The sequence below is a fragment of the Ciconia boyciana genome, chromosome 3, assembly GCF_034638445.1.
Source record: "Ciconia boyciana chromosome 3, ASM3463844v1, whole genome shotgun sequence".
Classification (NCBI taxonomy): domain Eukaryota; kingdom Metazoa; phylum Chordata; class Aves; order Ciconiiformes; family Ciconiidae; genus Ciconia; species Ciconia boyciana.
In genome coordinates, this window is record NC_132936.1 from 103,819,154 (window position 1) to 103,837,953 (window position 18,800).

General features: G+C 38.8%; 1 protein-coding gene across 9 annotated transcripts in view; it reads left to right on the top strand.

Moving 5' to 3' along the window:
- The window catches only part of RPS6KC1 (ribosomal protein S6 kinase C1), a 105,594-nt gene that overhangs the window by 59,732 nt on the left and 27,062 nt on the right, over positions 1-18,800 (top strand). For 7 of the 9 annotated variants that reach the window (XR_012041649.1, XM_072856913.1, XM_072856910.1 and 4 more), the window contains 4 exons: positions 1,576-1,623; positions 3,214-3,346; positions 12,258-13,832; positions 14,104-14,193. Coding sequence is in view for 8 of the 9 variants with exons in the window: in XM_072856913.1 (XP_072713014.1) it covers positions 1,576-1,623; positions 3,214-3,346; positions 12,258-13,832; positions 14,104-14,193 (1,846 nt within the window). In the remaining variant the exon portion in view is untranslated. The remainder of the gene's footprint in view (positions 1-1,575; positions 1,624-3,213; positions 3,347-12,257; positions 13,833-14,103; positions 14,194-18,800) is intronic. The other 2 variants (XM_072856912.1, XM_072856917.1) reach the window with 1 other exon arrangement.

Sequence of the window (18,800 nt, forward strand, 5' to 3'; positions counted from 1 at the left end):
GACGGCTCTTTCTGCAGTTTCCTTGGCGTGGGGAAAGTCAGCACGTCAACCTGGTAGACTTTACCCTTTCAGGGATAGCAGGGCATGACTGCATTGCTGCCCCACACAGCAGGGAGATAAGGGAGACGGTGTGCTGTGTTGTCCTTCTCCTGTCACCTGATGAATCCAACACCATGTTACTCCTGACACGTCATTCCTCTGCAAGAAGTTTTTTTTGATGTCAGCTGACTTGGTCTTCACTGCATCTTGTCTATTGACTTGCAGTTGCTGCATCTTGTCTATTGAACTCAAAGTTTGGTAACCCCAGTGCTGGCATTTGCAGCCCTTTAGGTGTTTGATTTTGCAGCCTAAATATTTTGGTATAACTGTATGTGAATATTTATACTGGAAGTTTACAGTGTCTGTTGTAAATAAACAGTGAGTACACTTGTACTTGTTTCTAGAGGAGGGTTGGGCTTGTGCTTGTGCTGCCCGTGTGGCTGTCTTGCAGCTGGTACTTTTCAAGTGCATCTGTGTTCTTGGAGTTTGAAAACAATTAATTCCTGAGCAGGGTGATTTGAAGACGGAGATGCAGAGAGTTCCAGCTCCCTAAAGATGCAGTTTCCCAAATACATATACACATATATATTTTTGCTTGTTTTGTTTTCAATGCATAAATAAATGGAACTTGCTAAGAGGATAGTCATTACATAGTACTTCTCTCATTGCTGTGCTGTGTTTAAAGTGCTTTCAGTGGAGGTGATGCACTCCTAAGAGAGATGCTCTCTGCAGCTGTAGTTATTCTCCTCTCTGCAGTGAACCCATCCACTCTTTTCTCCCTAAATAAATCCTCTTTTTTTTTTGTTGTTACCTTAATACTAGTTTACAGTAGCACAAAGGGACTTCCTTGCAGCCATTTCTGTTGTGGCTTATGAATGCTGCAAAACAAGAATGGCAGTGGAGGAATGAGACAGCAGTGACTATACAGTTGATAAAACATTTTTTTGTGGCTTGGGCATGTGTCTGACCAGCTTTTAGTTTAGCTTCCTGGAAAGCAGGTATGTAGCCATCCCACAAAAAAAAAAAAATCCCACAAAAAACCCCTCTGGTAACCCACTGGCAGGCAACACTTTTGATGCGTAAGAAGCCTGATGCCGAAAAATGTTGGACTAGGAAGGTAGGTACAGTGAGGATTTAAGTGAAGTGACATAGGAAGGTAATGCTATGTGAAGGTTACTTTTTGTGCTTCATTGTGTTGCTACCATTGCATTTCTGTAAATTGGGTTCTGCTAGATTATTGGTGTACTTATAAAGTATTGGTTATTTCCGTTACCAAGTTAGGATTCATTCTTTAAAGTTAGCTGATTGGGAATCAGGTGGCATTCTGGTAGTTCTCTAGAGATCTATATCCTCAATCTTATTTCTTTCCTAAAAAAAGACTGGTTATCAAATGTATGCTGCAGGGCTTTATTTTTTTTTTTAATCATTACTTATATCACTTCCTTTGTAAGAATAGTCAACATCAGACTTAAGAACTGTGTTTTGTTAACTTACTCATGTGAATCTTAAATATTTCTCTGAATACTTTTTGTTTAGGTTTTGCTTGTAATGGACACTAGAACACAGCAGACTTTTATACTGAAGGTGAGTAAAGTCTTTTATTACTCCTCTAAACAGTTTGGCATCCTAAATTACACCACCACACAAAGATCAATTTGCATCTAATGTATAGAGTTATCTCTGCGATATATTGTTATGTTAATACATATATCCCTATTAAGCGCACTGGAATTCTTTTTGTTGGTATTCAGTTGCTTTCCTTTCCTTTCTCTGTAATGTCTCTAGTGCTCAGATGTGCTGGTTTACTCACTTGAGCTGCCACCAATTATTGAGGCCAACACCTTAGCAGGCTTCGGTAAAGAATCATGGTTTCAATGTGCTGTCTAAAACATCTGTAAAGCCCTAGTGGCTCAGGACATGCGCAGGCTGCGGATAAAGGTGAAAATTCTCCTTAGCCCAAGTACATCCACAGCACTTCGTGTTTGGTCTTCCCTTAGCTGAAGAATATGATACTGGCCAAAGTGGATTCTGGATGAAATGGACGACTGGTCTTATTCAAAGTTGTTTTCCTATGTTTTACATCAATAGGCTGTGACAACTGAGTTTAATGTTACTAAATGATTGAATTAATGAATAGTTAATTGGTCAGAATAAAATGTTTCACATTACTCTTTTGTGTTTCAGAAAGTGCTCAGATCAAGATCCCAATATGGTCGGAGCATCTGTGATGCTGAGAATTAGTTTAGTATGAGTATTGTTATTGTGGCCATTATTTCAGGCTCACCTTGACATGAATTCCACTGCTGATGGGAGGAAGGGCTGAAAAACTGTGTCCCAAACATGGAGCTTTAATTAGTTGTTAGCATTTTATAACTTCGTTTCAGGTCTGGCTTACAACCCTGCCTTGACTTTGTGCATCTGGCCTTTGAAATTGTTTGTCTTAAGTATGCGCAGGGTACAGAAAACCTGTTTGTTCCTCAGGATTATTTGTGAATATCGTATGTTAGAACCTCACTTTATCTACTGGCAGATAGGGTAACATTGAATTTCCCATTTAACTGCTTATGTTTATCAATATTGTAATAGGTCACACTATTGACATAATTTTTTTTTCTCTTTCTCTCTCCTCTCCCTTTCTCCCTCCCACATCAATTTTTTCACTTCTGGCAACTTCATCTCTGTGCTACCTCCCAAAAATCATTACCTCTCAAGGAGACTAATCCTTTCCTTTTTGTTGTGGTGGTTGTTGTCTTTAGTAAAGTACAATGGAAATCTGAGGATTACCTGTAAGGCTAAGGCATTCTTTTGTCTTTAGAACTTGAATTGAATTTTTTTAATAGTGTCTTTTGGTCACACACAAAAATAAAATTTTAAAAAAAGGTCACAGGGAAATAACTGAGTGTCATCCTGATGACTTAGTTTGAGAGAGATTCTAATAAAAACATTGACCCATGTAATTGATTTTAATGGCAGCTTTGTGCCATCTTCTGTTCTCTGGAAATGCGCCAGATGCCATCAGCACAGCCTCGGGGGACTGAGGGGCATAGAGCAGCAGATGAGTGGTTTCTCTGAAGCCCAGAGTAACTCGGATAGATTAGTTTGGTTGATAAACACAGAGCACAGCAGGCTCCAAAGGCAACTGAGGGTACAACTGACCTTTTTGTTCTCTGTCAGGGTCTAAGGAAAAGTAGTGAGTACAGCAGGAGCAGAACGACCATCATCCCCCGCTGTGTGCCCAACATGGTGTGTCTGCACAAGTACATCATCTCCGAGGAGTCTGTCTTTCTCGTGTTACAGCATGCAGAAGGTTTGTGTCTTAAGTATATTGCTGAAAAGAGTCAAAGGTTTAAGTTTTAATCAATGATACATTTCATTGTCAAATTAATCTCTTATACATCTAATTAAAATATTTTTAGTGTGCCTAAGAGATGTCATGTAAGATACCCCACTTCCATCCTCCATCCCTCCCCCTTTTTCCGCCTCATTCTGCAGTGGATCTGATTCCTGTTTCAAATGGCCTCAAACCCTGATGGGTTGCTGGAATTGTAGCAATATTGAAAGCTTCCAACTGTTTATTTTCTACAGGAGAGTGAGTGCTTTGACTGCAACAGCTATCTGCAGTATTTAAAGTCATTTCTCAGAGATAAAGTCTTTGGCTACTTTTGTAAACTTTGTCAAGTAAATCTTTTCAGCATCTTATAGTTAGAATGACAAGTATTCACACAATAATTTAGTAACTCTCTGCTAAAAACGTGAACATTTGCCTGTTGGTTAATATTGCATCGTTATTCTGAACTGGATTTTTAAGAAAATAGCTAGTGGCATCACACAGGAGTTCAAAGCAGAACCACAGAGTTGTGCCTTCAAACTATTTATAAAATTCCTGTTAAATGTACAGGGAACAGGTGGCACAAAATAATTACAATTTGATTTTTTTGGTCTAACACCTGGATTTAAATATTCCCTAAATGTAATTACCCATATTTGTTTAGAATGAGTGCAGAATATAAATTTTGGGATTGCTAATAGTTCTCTTTTTAGGAAATGTTAATAATTCAGTCAGAATGGATGATGTGAAGGAACTAAGCTAACTGATAGAGAAGATAATTTTATTACATTGAATATTATTTCTTTTTTTTCTAATAACTTAGATTTTGGCTTTTTCATGAACAATATGTCACATGAGGTCAGTTAAAGTTAACTTTACAACATCAATGACTGTTTCTGCTATGTGTGACTTAATTTTGCCATGAGCAGTGATGCATGAAGAAAGGCCTCACATTACAGTACTGCCTGATGGTGATCTTGAGGGTTTACAGTGCTGCTCTATACAATGCTACTTTTCTTGAGGTGTGTGTAATTCAGCTGAATGGAGACTGTCACCTGAACTGTAATCTCCACATAAGCTAGTATGTTTTGTTTGGAGAAATGATATTTTTTAAAAACCCTAAAACAGAAAAAAACCCCAATTGTGTCAGATACCAGTTGCCCTTAAGGCTATCATAATCAAAGGACTAGAGACAGGATAAAATAATAATTTAAAAAACCTGTTCCTAATATTTCTGCAATTTCTGAAGACCTACAGTTTTGCTCTTTTCTTCAGGAAGAATGTTCCTTCTGAAGACAGATGGAAAAGTGGGTGGAAAAAGTAGTGGAATTTGGGGGGAGTAGTCGTCAGATAGAAAGAACAAAAATTTTTAAAGGAAGGCTTAATGTGACCAGTTGACAAAGATGATCTCCTGGAAGTGATAATTTTATTGTGACAACAGTGAGAAAAATGGAGATATTGCATGATCAGAGCTCTTTCATTTAAGAGGAGAAACCTCAGCTTAACATTTGGGATGGATGGGGTGTTGTCCTTAAAAAGGAATTACTCTCTCCTGGTCATCTTTGACATAGTCACAAATCCAGTGAAACGTGCTTGGCCTGAATGTCTTGCTCTTACCAACATTGGCTGTAACATGTTTTGAGTTCTATGGGGGAAGGATTTTTAATTTACTAAGTGCCTTCTAAATCAGGTTTGTGCAACACACAGCCTTGTGCAGCACCCCACACCATTTGTTTGGTCTGCCAACAGTGAAGGTGGTGTCTCTCAAGCGTCCTCATTTTGGCTGGCCAGGCAGCAAACACACACTCGGAAGCAGCCACAGCTCATGTTGCCTTTCTCCCTGCTGAGGGTCTAACATGTGCAAGTAGGAGACGTGGGAGGGAAATGGGTTATTTTGAGGTGGAGTTGGAAGAGGAGGTGCAGACGAGGTGAGTGCTTTTTACAGGGAGAGCTCTGAAGGGGAACAGAGGCTAGGGAGTGTGGGAAGAACTGGGGAGCATTGCAGAGAGGATGGAGGACTGGCAGGCTGTGCTGGGGAGGAAGGGGAGAGCTGCAGCGACCAGAAGGGATTTTGATGTGGGTGAGGGCTATTGTTGGTAATACATGATACATGGGTTCACTTGACTTGGACACTTGTGGGTATAAGTTACAAACTGCATAGGGTTTTCTCTCATTATCTGATAAAGCAGCAAGTAGTTTGGAAGTGGATTCACTGCTATCCTTGTTTGCAAACCACTGACAAATTATGATGCCCTGTAAGGAATTTTCACTGATTTTCAGGGAATTAACAAGATTAATTTCTTTAAGGGTAGTCGCCCGCTTTCATGAACTTAGTGAGTAGGCTCAGAACAGGCAAAGGGAGAGGAAAAGGAGCGATATATTCTGTTCTAAAGAGGGATAGCTGGAGTACAAAGTCATGAGTAAATTGCCTGAGAATGTATACAAAAAAGCGTATTGCAGGTGTAGTGTCTGATCCCAGATACCTAACTGGGGCAATAATTTTTTGTTGCCTCTAGAACTGCATGGCCTGTGCATGTCACCCTGTCCCACGAGACTGATGCTGGAAAGTGATTCAGGAGAAAGGCTTCATTTTCAAGCTTTGGAATCCCTATAGATAAGGCTGTCTTAAAATTTCATCCATCTCACACCAAATATAAGTAGAGAAAGTACTCGTAGCTTATTTTGGGAAGGGATAGAAATTTCTAGGACAATGCTTTGTAAGTGATAGTCTCTGAAATTTTATTCTGTAACTTCATGAATGCTCTTAACATTCATACTCCATCCAGGTAGTTCTGTTCCAACAGGAGAGAAGATACTGCCAGTCAAATTTATAAGTATATTACTTTGTGGTGATTTATTATGTTAGGTGTGTTAGCTGCACCATTGGAAAGTTCAAGAGTAAAATATTAATTTAAGTGGGCAATGGCTTGAGTTATAGCAAATTCAGAGGAGGTTTTAACATTTTGTACAGATATTATGTATTTGCTCAGCAGCTTGCTATTTCCTGTTCATAGTAAATTTTAGCTGTATTAAGTGCAGCAGTATTGGGTTTTGTATGGAATTCTGAAAGCTTGACCCAGACGCTCAAGATGAAGACTTTTTTTTTCTTTTTTTTTTTTTTTTTAAAATCATCATGCCATTGCATGTTCAGAATTGGTGAATAAGGTCTCGGGTTGTCTTACAGGCTTTTCTCATGGCCACAGCTGGAGGCTTCAAGGGTGTCTCAGAAGCACGAAAGTCCATAAAGTTATCTTGTAGCTTTGTTGGAAAGCACTTGGCAAATTCTAGTGTGGTAGAGAGCCAATCTGATGTTAATAAGGCCTCGCTTCTTCTTGGCAGTACTAACTCCAGAAATTTTAGAAACAGATGCTTCAAAAATAGGCTGGGGGGCTTCCATGGGACATCAAAGTTTAAGTGGCTGTTAGAAGCTGTCAAATCTCCTTAAGCATAAACAAGCTGGAGTTCCTATCAATCTGGAGAGCACTCAAGAAACTTCATGCTGAAGAGGCTTGCTGCACACAGGAATCAATAGACAGCAAGGCGGTAGCATTCTGGCTTGCAAAGCTGAGGATTTGTCGTTAGGAAAGGAGATAGTACTATCTGTAAAGATTCGACAGTGATCGGAAAATGTAGGAAAGGTGATATGGTCCTTGGCAAGTGACTTTTCAGGAGGCTGCTTTGGAATAATAGCTTTTGCTCAAAGTGCATCGGGAAGTGGGAGCTTTGCCTAAACTAGCAAACTTTGTAGCAGAGATTCACCAGCAGCAGTGGAAGCAGCCGTGTATACAAGGCTGGTGTTTGTAACTACTGTCATGTTAGAGATTAGGTTGGAGATTAGCTTCCAGTTCATGTGTACTCTGCAACACCGCTGTGGCTGCCATTGGGATGCTGTGAAACATTATTGTTGTGTCATGGAAGTGCTTACATGTCTGGTTCCCTTTTGGCCTAGAAACTGTACAAGCATAATTTTATGTAGTCATTGTATATTAACATGATGAAGTTTACCAGTAGACATGTCTTTATTGAAAAGGGGGACAGTGATTCTAAGAAAACCTTAAGGTTGTTCTTTTTCCAGCAAGGAAGAATATTAATTTGCATGAGGTGCGTGACTTAGGATTGGTGCTCCTGGCCATAAACAAATTCTTATGCAGTGGTGTAGAGAGTTGGGCCCGGTTTTGGAGAATAATTCAAGCAGATGTCTTTCAGTACTGTGTTTTTCTTTCCTATCCAATCACAATTATTCGGAAGCCTGGATTGTTCACGTTGACTTTGTGTGGGATTTCCTAAATACGGTGATTACTGCATTCTTAGCTGCATTCCAGTTCTGCAGGAATTGGAGTATATTGTCCTTCAGAGTAAACTCATGGGCCAAGCTAGCAAAACCCATTGATTTATTTTGGAATATGTCTCCTTAGTCAGCCAGTCTTTCAGGATGTGAAGCTGAGATGGTAAGTGTCTGAGCACCAGGTGAGGAAAAATCCAACAGGTCATGAATTTTTCTTGTCAGCTAGAACAAAAACATGCTTAGCAGACAAAATTTGCTGATCTGTTAGGTTTCATTTTATCCTATGATACATACTATATAGTCTCTGTATCTTCTTCTCTTTGATGTTCCTGTGTCAAGTGCTATTAACAACAACAAACTGCAGAAATGTTTGCAAGAATATAAAAGTATTATGGAACTAACAGGATTCCCAGCCAGCTTCATCGCTTGGTCACTTTATGCTGAAATTGCCTGTTGATTATTTTGGACACTAACTTTTTAGATTCTGCCTCTCGAAGCAGAGGTATAACCTCCAGAGTGCTGGAAATGTGGTTAAGTAAGGCAATTCTAATAACTAATTTTACATTGAATAACTGCAGAAGACTGCAGGGCTTGGTGATTTTCATGTGCTAATAAAACCAGAAAGAGTGAGCTAGACTGATTGTAGAGTCAGTTCATGGTAGAAGAAAATAATCTTAATAATTAGTTATGTTAATACTGTACTTCTGAAATTGTGTTAAACACTAATAAACTTCAGCTTAAAACGGTAGCTTTTATAGTTTAGTATGTTAGACTATTTGACAATGACTGAAGCTTACTTGTTTGGATTGATTTCTGTAATTTTAGTTTTTATAGATTCCTGATACTGTATTAGCATGGCTTGCTAATGGGTTTTCTTGATCTTACACAACACATGGGGAGAGGGGGAAAGATTATTAGTATGTCATTCATAAAGGCATAATTATATACCCAGATACAAATATCACTCTTGTTTGACCCTGGATTGGACATTTTCAGAAAGGAATAAAATTGTTGTTTTTCACTATAGAACACAATTATTGAATAGCATTTATTTATGTATTTCCACTTGACCAGGAGGCCAGTCTTGAAATATTTGTATGTAAACATATTTGGACATAATTTTTTTTTGTATTTACTTACATTTAACTCTAAATTGGAGTTGCAGTAAGTAGTCATTTCCACTGTGATTTCCAAGTCCAAACAACTTTTATTAATGAGCAACTTCTTTTTTAATCAGGTAAGATAATACATTTACAAATAGAAAATGAGTAGTTGTTGCAGTTCTGTCTGTTTTCACAGGTGGACAGTCGTGAATTCCTGAATACTGTAAGGATCAAGAGATTTTTTTTTTGTCTTTTGCAAATTTTAGGTTTGCTGAAAGCATTTGAAATTTAACATTTTTAAAAACATAGCCCGAACCTCTTGACTCTTCCGGTGATTTTTCTGTGGGGTTTTGAAGGATCGATCTCATCACATCTGTTTTCCTTCCTTAATCTTTCTTGGGTCTCCTTCTTTCTTAAGCTACACTAAGACTTCGAGTAGAGGCCAAAATCTAGTGGAGGCTGCATGAAAACTTGCATGAAGTGAGGTGGAGGGAGCGGAAGACAGGAGTTGTCCTGAGAGCAGCTTGACCTGTCTATAGGTGAAAAGCTAAGTTGCGCAAGGATAATTCTTGTACTTTTCATAGTGCCAGGCAGCCCAGCCCCTTCCTATCTTAATATAGGGGTATGATCCCATTTAGGTCAGTGAGAGCCATTCAGGTGTCACACGTAAAAGCGCACCTGGTGTCCAGTAATGACACAGGAAAAAACGTGACAATAGAAATAAGGTTTTGAGCTTTCTGCATCCCTGGGTCAAAGCTCAACCCAGGCCTCCATTAGAAAGACCTTTTCTTACTACTTGCACCTGAGGAAGGACTGATGGTGCTAATGTTTGCATTAAAGCCATGCCTGGAGGCTGAGGTGCTGTTGTGCCAGGCACTATCCAAAGCTGCAAAAATGTAATGCAGGTCTTCGTGGGTCATGTTCTGTGAACACCCTTTGAAACCCGAGGTTTGTGTTTTCATAAGAAATTTGTGAAGCACAAATAATAAACACTAGTAATATAAAGACGGAAATATTTAGCATTTGCTTGTACTAATTAATATAATGCAGGTGGGATGGGGCAGCTTTGTGTTTTATTAAGTGCAGCAGGAGTGTGGTTGTCAAATGACATTTTATTGTTTGGTATGAAAAGACCCTGAATAATTCCATGCCTAGTTAATAAACTGGGCAAACTTATTTTGCAAGCACTGTTTACTTAAAGGAATTTAATTGAATTTTAAAAGAAAATTAATTGTTATAAAAATATTCCATAAGAATCTTGGGATAAAATTAAACTTTTGTGTTGCTGCTTTTGTCATGGATGAAAGTGTGGAAAAGAGGATAAAGTCCACACATATATAAAAATATGTATGTTCTTACTCTTATTCTCATTCTCTTTTCTGTTGTTTTCTCTCCCTGACATTTCATAGCAAAAGCATGAATAAATGTAAAAATGTAATATTAGAAAAAGAATTATTGGTGATTTTGGGATGAACAACTTTTATTTTTACCAAATCAGTTTAAACCCAGTAATTCTGAAGTCCTATGCAGGCTGCAGGGCTCAGAAGGTACGGCAGTGCCCTGGCTCTGCCTTTGCCCTGCTGAACAGCTGTGTAACACGTTGTATTTAAGGCAAGCGGCTTAATCTTAAGAGTCTGCATGGACTACTGCTTCTCATGGAGGCAGGGTCCTGCTCGTCAGGCACTTCTGGCAGGACCAGGGCCCTTGGTCTCGCTGATGCAGGGTGGCAGGTCGCTTGTGTCCAGGCAATCTCAGAGCCAGTCGCTGCCCAGGCAGGCAGCCTGCTTCTCTGGGCTGAGGGCTGCTGCTCTGCTGGGAGTGACTGATGCGCCATGTCTTGCTACTGTGGCATGGCACGTTTGTAGGTATTTTGAATGCATCTTTGGGTACGTATTTAAAGTGCTTATGCAATACAGTGGTCAGCAGAGCAGTTCTTGTTCCCTTCTCTACGAGCATTGCTTCTGTTTGCTCCTGTTTGTTTACCTGGCATCCTTTCTCATCGTCTTCTAGAAGGTGGCAAGGGTCATTCTGACCTACTAAGTTCATTTGTAGCTTATGGCAGAAACCTTGTGCATTACTAGATCTAAATTGTCATTTTTAGCATTGGACTCAAGCTGTTAGAATTCCCTCTTAGTATTTTTCATATACTTAGTTTCACCACAACCAGTGAGATTCCCCCCTGCTTCAAAAACAAGTCTGGTCTTAGCCAGGGGGATGGAGGGCAAGAAGAACTCCACATTATATTATTCAAATTCATTTTTAAGGTATCAAGGTTTTTCTGCCTTTGAGAAGTTATTTTTTAAATACCTGGGAATATAGAAAACCTGTTCCTAGGCAATGAAAAATACTTTCTTTTTTTATTGTACTTTCTAAAGGAATTTTGCCTGATAAGTAGAGTGTTTAAAAATAACTATTAAAGACTGTATTTTGTAAAAATATAAAACTCCCTTTTATCCAAATAAGTAAAAAAAAAAAAAAAAAAAAGAAAAGCAAAAAAAGCAATCAAAACTTTGCAGATGCCCAGTGGGCTGGATACTTATTTTTTTCTTCTACAAAGATTTTGTTAGAACTCCTGCATTTTCCAGAAGTTCTGTACAATCTTTTAAATTGAAATGTCTTTACTTTGCATTTTTCTGTAAGTTATCAAAGGTGGCTTTCTAGCTTTAAGCTAAATTCTTTGGCATGTGCAAGAGATGCAGTAACTTCTTGATTTGTTTTGTGCAAATTATGTTTTGTAATCTGTAAGCTTTTTTTATATGTATGATATTTGGAAACATAGACATCCCTGTTTTTTATTTTTTAAATGTAACTATCACTTTTGGAGCTGCAACTTTCTTAGAGTCTGTGATGTGAAGGAACTGGTTTGCCAGTGTAACTTAAGAGTATTGATAAATCCTTGTGTAATGCAGCAAGGCGTAAAAAACTTTCTTGATTTCTAAAGTTAAAGGGAGAAATATATCCATATTTAACTAACAAAACCCACTTGTTCAAATAGATCCTTAAAATATCCTACTAATATGAGGTAATTCCCTTCCCCTTACCAAACTTGCTAATTAGTTTTTAGTCCATCTCCCCTAATGTTGCTCATGAGCTTGGAGCTGTGATACAGAAGTATTCAGTACAGGCAGAACTGGTGATTGGTGCTAAACCATTTGATCTTCCCGAGTTTTTGCTTTCTTTTGAGACAGCAGATGGAGAGTAGTCACCACCATGCAACTTGAGACAGACTCTGAAATGAGACTTTACTGAAGTTAAAAAAAAAAAAAAAGCTTAATCTCAGATGCAGCTCTTTAAATATTTATGTATTAATACAAATCTGCTTGAAAAGCAAGTTGTGGTCCCTGTAATTATTTCCTCCTGGGGTAGCAGATCCAACTTGCTCTGTGGGCATAAGGATATAGTGTATTGTGACAATGAGGGGTATTTTCCTGTTTCATAATGAAACTGATTCTGTTTTGAGTGAAATTAAGAGATTTCCCCCCTGCCCCCTCTTTTCTTGCAGGAGGAAAACTGTGGTCTTATGTCAGTAAGTTCTTAAACAGAAGTCCTGAAGAGAGCTTTGAAATTCCTGAACCCAGAACATCCACTTCAACTAAAATTTACCTGGAGCAGCCAACACCTAGTCCTAAAGAATTTGGTAGCAGCACTGATTCCAGAGAAAGCTACGGGGAGAGCATGCTGAAGGTGGTCCCACTGAAGAGCAGCCTAACGCCGAGCTCTCAGGATGACAGCAGCAACCAGGAAGATGGCCAAGAGAGTTCGAAGTGGATGGACTCAGGATCCAGCTCAGAAGAAGAGTGCACTACTAGTTATTTAACGTTATGCAATGAATATGGGCAAGAAAAAATTGATTCTGGCTCTCTAAATGAGGAACCGGTGGTTAAACTGGAGAGCGAAGGTCTAAATACCAAAGAGAGATGTTGCTTACAGAAATGCAGTGTTGTTGGCAGTGATAGCTTCACCTCTCAGATTGCACCTCAGGAACGAAAGCTTTTCATTGATGATGCTGAGTTGGAAATAGCTAGCCCTACTAGGATATTGGACTCATTAACTAAATCAAAGAACAGCCCCATGGAACTCTTCAGGATAGACAGCAAAGATAGCACTAGTGAGCTCCTGGGGCTTGATTTTGGAGAAAAATTATATAACCTGAAATCGGAGCCTTTGAAGCCATTGTTTTCTGTCCCAGATCAAGACAGAAGCTTGGATGCCCTAGAGAGCAAAATGGGTGTGAGAGCTCATGACATTGTAAGCAGGGGTTCAAATGACTCTGTGCCAGTTATCTCCTTTAAGGATGCTGCTTCTGATGATGTAAATAGTATTGATGAAGGAAGGCCTGATCTCCTAATAAACTTACCTGGTATGTCTGATGAAACAGAAGAGGCAGCAGTGTCAAGGCCAACAAAGTTTACAAAAACTGATAGGGACATGTTGGAAGTAAAGTTATTAGAAACACCTGATGTCTTACAATTAAATAATTCTGCAGAGCCATGCAAAGCATTTGATCAAGAGCCAAATCCTGTGGCACCAGAAGTGGGTGATCCTTCCCGCGAGGAAGCAAATGGACAAAGTAGTGTCACTCAGGGAGCTCTTGCGACCCTCTTTACATCTGACCAAGAGGTAGGTAGTTCAGAAGATGGGGCTCTGTTTCAAGGGCTTGGAGCCTGCTCCTTAAACGTGACAAGCAAAGAAGAAAGTTTATTTGTTTCCAACCCGCTCTCAGGTGCTCAAGATGTTAGCTTGGACGGAGACATAGGAAATGAAGCAGTGTTGCTGTTTTCCGATCAAACTGAAGACTTTGGGAAAGAGGAAACAGACTTGGCTTTGCTACCAGGAGCTGAAAGTAAAAAGACAGCACCAAAGAGGGAAGACAAAATAGCAGTAGCAGGGGAGAAGGAAATACATCAAATTTTTCAGGACCTCGATGAAAGATTAGCGATAACCTCCAGGTTTTATATCCCAGAGGATTGCATTCAAAGATGGGCAGCTGAAATGGTTGTAGCCCTTGATGCTTTACATAGAGAAGGAATTGTGTGCCGCGATTTGAACCCAAACAACATCTTATTGAATGATAGAGGTCAGGAACTTTTGCAAATGCATTTCTTTTTATTCGCTGTTGCTTCCAATTAACTGAGTAGGCGTTTTATCTTGTAATTAGTATCTTCATTTCCTGTCTAGAGCTTCATTATCAGTGCAGCAAATTCACCCCCAGTAATAGCTTCTAGTACTTAATGATGCCATTATTCTTAATGATACTGTTTTTAGCTACAAAAGGAGTAATTACAGTTCACTTCTGCAGAAAATGGAAGGGAAAAATGTTTTGATTTCTCCTGTCGTTTTGTTTTTAGGACACATTCAGCTAACGTATTTTAGCAGGTGGAGGGAGGTTGAAGATTCCTGTGACAACGATGCCATAGAGAGAATGTACTGTGCCCCAGGTTAGAGCAATCACCTACAATGTTTCACTTGGAAAGTAGATTAGCAGCTTTCATTTTCTCATGGAACCTCTATAGCATAGAGCTTGAGATGATGCAATATCTGAATTTTCTTTGCTTTTTCCTGAATGCCTTAAAAAGCTAGAGGGCTCATAACTGCTTTATTGTTGAACTGTGGTGGTGTTTGTTAGATCATTTCCATAAAGTGTAATTGTATTGAATGTCTTGTTTAAGCAAATTTAAGGAACGTTTTGTTTTCTTGCAATTATTTGCTATGTGTGAGTACATCTTGATAACTGAAAAAAGCAAATAAGGGAAAGGGCAGACTGAAAAGATGCCACCAACAGCCTTAAAAATACAAAAATTTATACATGCGAAGAACGTGGGGGGGAAGAACCATAGCAGTTTGAGAAATACAACCCTAATAGGCTCAGAGATGCCTCTGACACTTTTTATGAGCTACAGTTGGCTTTGAAATAGTTTAGAGAGCTCTTTTCTTAGAACTGCTTTCATCAATCATGAGGGTGATAAAATCAATATCTCTTGGGTTTTTATATCAAGGATAGCACTTGAAACAAGCCCTCCCTCTTTTCCTTTTTCCGATTTATTTTCTGCTAATATAGTGGTCAAATGGTAGTGACAGCCAAAAATCGGGTGTTCTACTTATAACTTAATATTCTAAAAATTTCATAGCTAGCTTAAAACCCCCTATTTTTAGAGTTGAAATGACTACTGGGAGGCTATTCAGATTTTCAGTTTCTCTTTTTTATTCTGAATTTGAAATGCCAACATACTCTTTCTGCTGAGTGCATGGTCTGGCTAGGCATTCCAACTTGGCATGCAGGTAGTCCTCAAGGTCAGAGTCTGCAAATGTGCTCAGAAAAATTTAGAATAAGAGTCATCAGCAATGGAAGTTCTGAACTTAGTTTGGCATCAGGTGTTTATTCTGTGAGTTAGTCCTGCAACTGAAATACAGTAAGGAACTGCTCTCTGTGAATAAAGGTGGTGGGATCTCAAGAAAAATTTGAATGCCAGCCTCTTGAGATAAACAGTAAATAAAATCTTCTCTATCCAGATGCAAGTCAAAAGGGCAGGTAGTACAGAAAAGAATTCTTTTTACCTATCAAAGTAAACCCAACACCTTCGTTCTACCCTCACCCCACTTTAATTCAAGAACAAGAAAATTGCGGAATCCCAGCAATTCTTGTGGTTGTTAAATAGAAACGTGTCCTGGTTGCCAACATGCATGATGTCCTGTTAGAAAGAGGTGTTTTCCTGCCTCCCTAACCCCGCCTTGTACAAAGCGCTCCCTGGTTGAGTAGTAGCAAAGATGGAAGTGCATCCTTTTCCCACCCTGTCATCATTAATGAGCTGTGAAAGTCAAAGCTTAATTTTTCTGTATTTTAATGAGGATCCAAAGAGAGGCTTTTTTTGCCCCCTAAGCCCCAACCAGCCAACTCCTGCAGTAATTAAGTGTTTAGGGAGCAGTTGAAGTAATATTTAGAAGTCCCCAAATGCAAGCATAAAGTTTTCCGCACCATCGTTATTTCCACCTCACAGCACAGGTGTGGTATCCATCCGGGCTTTTCTTGGTTAAGTTGCCCTCTCCTCTCCGCCCTCTCTGCCCTACCCCAAACTGCAGTTTGCTTTGTGTATCCATAACTGTCAAGCTACAAGATGAAGATTTGCAAATGCAAATATTAGTTATATGCAAGATGGCTGAATTGATACTGCTCTATGATTCTTACCTTTCGTATTTCTTGGTCTTAATGTTATCTCTGCAAAGCGTACTCTTATTTTAGTGTAGCTATTTCATGCTAATTTTTGCATAGGAGAGTAATACTTGGTATAACTTAGCAGTACAAAATATATTTTAAAGCCACGTGCCTTTCTATTCTGAGCAATGATTTAATACCTGTACCTTCAATAATGGTATATAGCTGAGTCCAAAGCAGGGCTTTCTTAGAGTTACTGCTGCTGGTAAATCTTGCTCTAGAACTTTGGATCAGTATTAAAAAAATAATCATGTTAGTGGGCTTTCTTTAGGCTCCAATGTTACAGGAAAAAAACCCCAACCTTATTTGGATGAGCATTTTTCATTTTAAGGAGTGTACCATGTCTCCCCTTTATTGTGATAGCATTGCTCCTCAAGCTGCTTCTTGGAATAAGGATTTTGAAATTATACTTTTGCTTCCATTCAGTACACTAAGAGAAATTGGCAAATTTGGGGATTTTTATTCTTTGTAAGTTGCTTTTAAAACTGATCGTAAATGTTTCTTACAGCTGGCTTTTTTCCTGCTGAAAGGAAGGGCTGCAGTTTTGTAGAGCTGAACAAGTGATCTTCACAAAATTTCATCAGGTCTTATGATTTCTTATCTTAATACCACAAAATGACTAAATAAAATGACTCAAAGTGAGTCTTTATCTTGTTTTGAATTTTCCTGGTGTTTCCAGTATTGTATGCTGTGTTGCCTTACCTCTGGGTACTCAGCCTCCCCTCTCCTTTTCTCTCCTAACTGAAGGATGCAGTGAAACTTGGCTTGTAAAATTTTGTCTCCGTGTGTTTAGCTTGGAGTGTGTTTTCATTAGAATTCAGGATAGAATAGGATTTGGATATGATAACTTGTATGTTATGTGATTTCAACATTTTGTTATTTAAATGCACTCGTTAAAAATATGCAAGAAAGGGAAGATGTCTTTATCAAAACACTGTCTTTTAGGGTCTGGTGTTGGAGACTGAGAACAGATGATGATTCTTAGGATTCAGTTCTTTTTCTGCATTGATTTTTGAGGAGCAAATTCTGGAGGCAGAAAAAGGAGAGGATGAATGTGAAATTTAAACAGATTGCAGGATATCTTCAATTTAAAATAGGTAGGCAAATATATTGCAGAGTTATGTGAAAGATGTAAAAATGTATTTGAGACAATTTTATCTCTTTAATTGATAAGGTTTCAGGTGTTACTTTTTTCAGCACAAGTTTTAAAGTGCTTAGCAGTGAAGTGCCTGAGGACATATTTAAATTTTAAGTTGCTCTATTGCTTGAAGGAAAACATGGAGTCTAAATTCTACAATTTATGTATCAGAATCTAATTCCTGGATGGGCTAGGGATAATGTTGATTAATGTTGAAGCTTTTCAGACCCAGGGAGGAATAGAAGTCCAACTACATGGAGCTTGCTTGCAGGGTCAAGGATTTTGTATTTGAGGCTTTCAGTACCCCAGGTTGTAACCTTGTATTAAAGCAAAGCAAGGTAGTATTGGTACAGAAACAGTGACCAGATCCTTGCCATGGTGAATAGCAAGGACTTGCTCAGCTCTTGTTATCCTACGAAAAGCGGAGAGGCGATGTGACTGCATATGTAGAAAAGAGATTATGCAGTGTATATATAAAATAATAGAACAAATGCAAACATTCTAAATGAAGAAGTGTCAAAAAGATGAGGGAAGAGATAGTTTAAAAAGCTGCATACCATTCCCTGCTAGCAATGTAATTAATTTCGTATGAAATAACAATTGTCATTTTATATCGTGGATAAATTAAAAGCAGGGCTAAATCTGTTGCAAGAAGTGGCACTTCTCCACTATTGACGGCAGGTGGCATTGTACCATTAATGGATTTTGCTGTTGCGCTTGCTGGCTCTAATTTGCCTAACTTCACATAAGAGCTGGAGACGGAAGATGCGGTTTATTTGTACTGATTTGCATAGCAAGAATTGTACTCGCAAGCTCAGAGTCGTGGTGTGTTATAGGGCTGTTGAGTCTGTTGGTAAAGCTGGGTAACTCTTTACTCCTGCATAGTTCTACTCAGTAAAAAAAAAGTTCATGCTGAACCAGCTGCTGCAACAACAAAGCTATCTGCAGATGCTTAAAAGTAGTGCCTGTGCTATACTTTGATTAATGGCCAAACTAAATCTTTGCTGTTCACCTATGATAAGTTAAATGTTGTTTCTCTAACCCAGAAGAGAAATGATGGATTATAAATCATTCTCTATAAACTCAACGCCACTTCAAGTAGAACTGTGGGGGTTTTGGCCAAGAATAACCTGTTTGCTTTTAAAGAAGAAATTAAGCACTTGTAACTGAGATTTTCTGCTGTGTTAATACAGTTAAGGTGACTAATGTGAGGTTTATGTGGTTATGTGGTGGTTTTTTTTAACTTTCCTCCTCTTTATAGTAACTTTGTTTTCTGAATGTTTTAAAGTGTGCTAAGCAGCTGATGTCTGAATACAAAGTTATTAGCAGATCAGATGAGAATGATTCAGTTCTGTTTAAACAGCCCTTTGCTCTCCATGCCCCCTGAGAACTCTTATCACATATTTGTCCAAAAAACCCCACAAAAACTAACAAAAAATCCCTTGCATTATCCACCTGCCTGGTGGCTGATACTATCAGCAATGTATCTCTTTATCTCTTGGTTAATGTGCCTTGGTATTCTGAAGGGGGGAAAATTCCAGTAACAGATTCAATTTACACGGACAGAAACTTGAGCAAATGCCAGCCTAGCAGGGGGGCCATTATTCTGCTCTATAAATAAGTTTAAAAAAGAAACAAACACACACACAAACCTGTGAATCAACATGTTTTGGTCTAATTGAGGGAAAAGCAAGATA